The sequence below is a fragment of the Streptopelia decaocto genome, assembly GCF_964273445.1.
Source record: "Streptopelia decaocto genome assembly, chromosome: 3".
NCBI lineage: Eukaryota > Metazoa > Chordata > Aves > Columbiformes > Columbidae > Streptopelia > Streptopelia decaocto.
Genome location: NC_138656.1, coordinates 35,150,059 through 35,156,318, shown reverse-complemented (window position 1 = coordinate 35,156,318; position 6,260 = coordinate 35,150,059). Strand labels below are relative to the sequence as shown.

The window sequence follows — 6,260 nt, the reverse complement described above, 5'->3', positions numbered from 1 at the left end:
ACGTTCCGACTCCCCGATCCTGAGCAAACGTCGCCTGAGGGGAAAACAGGACGGACACACCGCCCAGGGAGAGGAGCCGGACTCGCACGGACAGACAGACGGCAGCTCCCTACAGAGCAGCTGGCGGAGCCTCCCCCGCTGCGAGGCGCTGCCCCGCCCCGCTCCCCGGGAGCGCTGCCGCCGCCGCCCCGCCTGCCGCCCTCCCACAGAATCACAGAATGTCAGGGGTTGGAAGGGACCTCGAAAGATCATCCAGTCCAATCCCCCTGCCGGAGCAGGAACACCCAGATGAGGTTACACAGGAAGGTGTCCAGGCGGGTTTTGAATGTCTCCAGAGAAGGAGACTCCACAACCCCTCTGGGCAGCCTGTTCCAGTGTTCTGTCACCTTCATTGCGAAGAAGTTTCTTGTCATGTTCAAGTGGAACGTCCTGTGTTCCAATGTATACTCATTGCCCCTTGTCCTATCATTGGTTGTCACCGAGAAGAGCCTGGCTCCATCCTGGTGACACTCACCCTTTATGTATTTGTAAACCTTAATGTCACCCCTCAGTCTCCTCCAAGCTAAAGAGCCCCATCTCCCCCAGCCTTTCCTCATAAGGGAGATGCTCCACCCCCTTAATCAACTTTGTTGCTCTGCACTGGACCCTCTCCAGCAGTTCCCTGTCCTTCCGGAACTGAGGGGCCCAGAACTGGACACAATATTCCAGATTCCGCGGGGCCCGGGCTCTACCCGCCCGGCCGCAGGGGGCGCTGCTCGGGGCGCGGGCGGGGCGCAGAGCCCCCGTCCCCCGCAGGGAGGGGCGCAGAGCTCCCGCCCACCTGCTCCACCCCCCGCTCCCCGCGCTCTGACAGGCCCCCGCGCGGGGTGTGCCCTCGCGCTGCTGCCGCGCCTGCGCGCCGCCGCGTCCTCCCGGCGTGCTCGGCGATAGTGTCATGGCGGCTCCCTGCGGCCGGTTCCTGCACATGGGTTGAGGGGACGCCGGTAGCTCCTGTCAGCGCGGGGGTCGCGGGCGGCGGTGGGGAGCGGGGCGCGGGCGGCGGGAACATGCTGGTCCTGGAGCGCGCCCTGCTGAGGGGCTTCCTCAGCGCGGCGGAGGCTCTGGAGTGGAAGCAGGGCGAAGTCGCGGCGGCAGGTAGGCGCGCGGCCGTGGTCGTTCGTGGGTGTCCGGGACCACCAACGTCTCCGCCGGCCCTCGGCCGAGCCGGGCGGCGGCTGGCGGCTCCTTTCCCCCACCAGCCCGCACAGTGTTCCCCCCTCCCTCTCTTCTTCTCTTGCCGGGCTCCGGGGGCTCCTGCCGGCGCGGCGGGGCGGGGGAGGCCGGTTGGGGTCGTCGGCCCAGAGGGGGCGAGCGGCGCTGCCGGCGGGGCTGAGGCGAGACCTGCAGCCGGGAATCCCCTCGGAGTTCCTGGGCCGCTGCCCGCCGGCCCGACTGGGTATCAGGTGGAGGGGCTGCGGCGATCCCTGCCCTGCACCTGGTGGCCGGCAGGAGCCCCACCGGCCCTTCGTGTCGGCGCTTGGGAGGCTTTTAGTCACGGTGCTACCGTTCCCTTGTCTCATGGCCCACGAGTAAAAGAGTACCTGTCTGTTTGCATTGAGCGGTGACGGGAAACTTGCTTTTGTAGCAAAACATGAGGAGAAAAAGTCTGGCATGAGCTACCTGTTCTATCCTTATTATATTTAGTGATACTGGCTTGAAGGAACAATGGAAAGTAGTCTCTTGAGGGGACTTGATTAGGTTGGTACTGACCCAGCTTTCCTGCAGGGGAATGCAGTAGCTTTTAACATGTAACACTTGTAATGAAAAGGCACTTCCACATTTCAGACAGGCTAGAAATACAGTTGTGGTAAAGGCATGTGCCATGCTGTTTAAAACACATAGAGGTTGTAGCATACTGAGAGACTCCTTCACTCTTATCTGAATTTTACTCTTACACTGAATTTTGGAAAAGAACTGCACAGTTATTCAGCTCTGTTTCCTTCTGTTACTTCTTATTTAACCTTGATCATTTTACTGTCCAGGAATGTTAGGTGGTGTGACTGACATCTGTCAAATCTGTCTATGTTTTCACTGAGAGTTGTGTATGCTGTTCGTGGTGTGGTTTGTGTTGTTGTTGTGGGGTGTTTTTGTGTGTGTGTTTGGGGTTTTTTTTGTTTGTTTTTGTTTTGTTTGAGGTGGGTTGTGGGTTTTGTTTGGTTCTGGGGTTTGGTTTTTTTTTAGTAGTGTAGTGCTATAAGATGTGGGGCAGACTGTTGTTGAAGAAAGGTATCTTGCAGTAGAGATAGAAAATGGTGGGTTCATGGTGATTCTTGATTTTTAGTCATCGTTTACATGGGCCCTTCCTATTGATGATTCTGACACTAAATTTAAAGACTGACCTTGAATTTGTATAATGTCTTATAAGAAGCTAAACACAGAATCAAAAGCAGAGTTTATGTGCTTACAGTTATGTTACAGTGTTCCTGGACCTAGAAAACCTCAGTATTTTTCATTATTGCCCTTAGAGCCAATAGCTTTTCTACAAACTACAGTATCTCCTATCTGGTCAACTATAAACCAATATAAAGAAGTTGTCATTTGATGAAAAGATGTATCCCCAAAGCATAGACTGGAAAAAGGTTCTTGTTGTATCTGTTCTATGTGAGAGTATGATGTCAGCAGGGCTGTAGAACCATTACTATTCTTTTGCATTTGCTCTCCCACGTACAGCTTCGTGTTTTTTAAATCATCTAGCACAAATGATCTCTTACATCATTTGGTTGATTGTTGTAAGTAAACTGTGCCCAACAGCCTGGTCCAGAGATGAGTGTATCACCCATTCCTACCAAGTCATCCGTTGCTGCTGTTGAAGTTGGTTCTGTGATGAGTCTTCCCATGTGTTTGACATTTAGAATACTTGTTTTTAGCTGGATGAGCCTGGGATTGGTATTTGATTAATTTCCTTGCACAGCTGCTGCTTTTGTGGATCTGTCCCTGTGCTAGCATGAAGTTGGCTAGCTCAGGTACTAATACTACTGTAGCTGTGGTAACACTGAGTGCACAGTGGATTCACAGATTAAGACATCAATCCTATGCAGAGCTCTGTATTTCCTCAGCTGCACCCCTACCAGCATCTGCATCAGCTATAATAGTTTAAAACAAGTTAGTACATCCACGTGAGTTGTAGCCACAGCTGCAGTGTACATAGATACTGATTTTGCTCAAGAAGGTTTTAACATGGTTCTAATAGCTGCTGGATTGATTGCACTGTAGCATATCTGGTGAAAAAAGGGAAGATACCTTCTGTGAACAAAGTTGTTGCCTGGGTCAAGAACTTAGTGGATTTGAAGCTTCTTCAGAATTAAATGAATATCAGCACTTCATGACTTGAAAGACTTCACTGGAGAAACTTTCATTGATCCAAATCCACCTAGGTAGTTACTCCTAAGAACCTGACTCCATATGTAGACTTCTCATTAAGATAGTAGACTTATTATAGGAAAATAATTCTTCTATAAAGATAAAATCATATTGCCCATGCTTTCTGAATATTCTAAGCATTTAAAGGAAGAACTGAGTAGTTTCTGCGGTTTTACAATAGAATTTATTCACTGAACTCTTGCATGTATTGGACCATTTTTATTTGTTATGTTTTCCCTAAAAGGGTTCTCTAGTCTGTGAAATGGACTTATCTATAGGATTTCACTGTAACACACTCATGTAAAACGTTTTGAAGGAAGAAAACCCTCTTGTGATAATTGAAGTTATCTTCAGTAACTATAGTGTACATATTTGAAAGGCCATTGATGTATCTCTGCTGGAATTTTAGTGCAAGTTTGTGTTTTACATTCATCTGGCAGTTTGCATTTCACAGTAACATTAATAGAAGTTCTGTAAAATTTATTTTGAATAAAGCGATGTCTGCTGCTACTGCTGTTCTTTGGTTTCGTGCAACATAAATGAAGATTCTTTCGTTGAAAGTGGAGTGGTGTATGTTTTGGTTTGAATAGCTTTTGTAAGACAAAGTTGTTTCAGTCAAAGTTGACACTGATTTTTTTTTTTTTTTTCCAGAAAGTGGATCATTATTGCAGTTGATTTTTGATGGAAAATATGAGGCAATATTTTCAAATTCAACCATCCAGAATGTTTTCAGTGCATCTTCTGAGACAGAGGAGAACATCGAGAGTTACTTGGAGAAACAAATTCTAACATACCTGGACTGCTCTGCAGAGGCTGATAATGTGGAAAGGTAGAGATTATTATTAATTATATGAAAGGTTAATAGAGGCCATGCTTGCTTTTTACAAAAGGCATTTTTGAAAATTTTATAATATGTGACAGGGCAGAAAACAGATTTCTCAGGTTGTTCCACCAGCTCCTCTGAGGCATCTAGTCATTATAATTGTTTCTTTCGCTGTATACTATTGTGATATGAGGGTTGGTTGAAAGCACTAGCTTTATTTACAGTGGTTACCTCTGAAGCTGCTGACATAAAGAAGCCAACAAATGTAAATTCAGGTCGCCATGTATCATCAAACAATTTGTTAAAAGTTTTCTCTCTGAAACGTTGCGTTATGTGAGTACTTGAAGTGCTGTGTAATGTTACTGTCTGAGCAACACCTGCATTTCTAAGCCTGATTCATAGTAAGGTGGTTCTACTCTTCCTAGTGTAAAAGGAGTAAGGTATTACTCCTGGATGCTATTCGTTGGTCAGTTATCTTCTTCAGAAGACTTTCTCTGACAGATTCTCTCTAATTGTGCTGTGTATGCTAATTTTTGCTGTTAAGGAGTATGACATCAGTGTCTACAGTTTTCTACACAAATAATGAACAGACTGAAATCTATCACAGTAGGCACAGTAGAAGCAGAAAACCATATAGGTGTATATGTATATATATATATATTTTAAAAAGTGAGGGTGGGGAAAAAGGTTTTGCTGAAAGAAGACTAAAAGATAAAGGTAAAGACAAAGTAAGAGGAAGGTAACGTATTGTCAGTAAATATGGTTGAGTACAAAGGCATGTGTTTTGGTATGACAGGCATGAAAATAAGGGTATTTGCTAGAATACCAGAGAGAAACAAATAGTTGGCATCTCTAAAATATTGAGCTGAGATTTGTTAGTGATGATAGTATGTCAAAAGCTGATCTTCTAATGTGGTACATAATACAGCGTTCTCCTGTTTTCTGAGTTGGAATGTTCAGAGCTTGTTCCTGTGTGTTTTTGTTGCTAGGTGTTTGGGTTTTGTTTGTTTGTTTGCTTTTTTATTTGTTTGTCTTTTCTTCTTTGTTGTGCTGTTGCTTTAAATATTAGCTGGACTTTAAATGGTGACATAGCCTAGAGAAATTTTTCACTTTTGCTAAATTCTGTCATCTTGGAATAGTTTATTCTGAATAATGTGGCAAAGATAGAAGGATTGGTCAGGGCTTGAAAAAGACCCAGTCCTGATTTTAACAATTACTTGAAATATGTGTTGCTGCTTTTATGAAGCATTCACCTTCTTAAAATAATAATAATAATCTATATCATGTGCTCAGTAGTACTTTATGCATATCCTGTTGTGGTGATGTGTCCTCTTCCCTTGCTCCCCCCATGAGCTTTTATTGGCCTATATACTATTTACAGGACTCTGCTGCTGCTTCCTACTGCAGACAGCAAAGCAATTTGTTCCTCAGGTGATCATAGTACAGCTCTTTGGTCTTTGAGGTTTCTCTTGTTCTCTCTACAACTCCAGGCAGTGTTAGAAGCCCCCTTGCCAGAAGGTATGAAGGCAGATCTGCAATATTTAGCCATTCAGAAGCAGACAGAGGTTTTTCTGCCTAAAGTTACAGCCTGGAGGTTAATTCAAAATGAAAGCGTGTAGTCTTCAAAATGGATCAGTGTCTGCCAGAAACATTTTTTGTTTGTAGCAGTCAAGTGAATTTTTCAAGCTCGGTTAGTAAAAACATAAGAAGCTTTGAATGATATGAGTGTTAAAGTAAGTTTTGCCTTTCTCTTGATAGAAAAACTTCTACTGAAAGATCATTTCCTAATTTAGCTAATGATCTGCTTATAGCTCTTAAATCTATACCATGTTTATTTGTCTCCAATGACTTTCTAGGTTAAAATGTGTTACATGGTTATTTTTCCTACCTGCAGGCCCTATGCCTGCCTTATGGAAGGAATTAATGCAACTTTTGCACTCTGAACTTCCATTGCCTATGGTGAAAATAGTTTTGTCTTTTTTTTGTTTGTTTTAATCGTGGGAAGGTAATTTGCATTTTGTGCTGACTGCTTCAGAGG

At 44.8% G+C, this 6,260-nt stretch overlaps 1 protein-coding gene across 1 annotated transcript in view; it reads left to right on the top strand.

The window, feature by feature from the left end:
* Positions 1–910: 910 nt before the first annotated feature.
* The window catches only part of TTC27 (tetratricopeptide repeat domain 27), a 125,116-nt gene continuing 119,766 nt past the window's right edge, over positions 911–6,260 (top strand). Inside the window, exons 1-2 of the mRNA XM_082049408.1 lie at positions 911–1,134; positions 4,051–4,228. Coding sequence (XP_081905534.1) covers positions 1,047–1,134; positions 4,051–4,228 — 266 coding nt within the window. The 5' untranslated portion in view covers positions 911–1,046. The remainder of the gene's footprint in view (positions 1,135–4,050; positions 4,229–6,260) is intronic.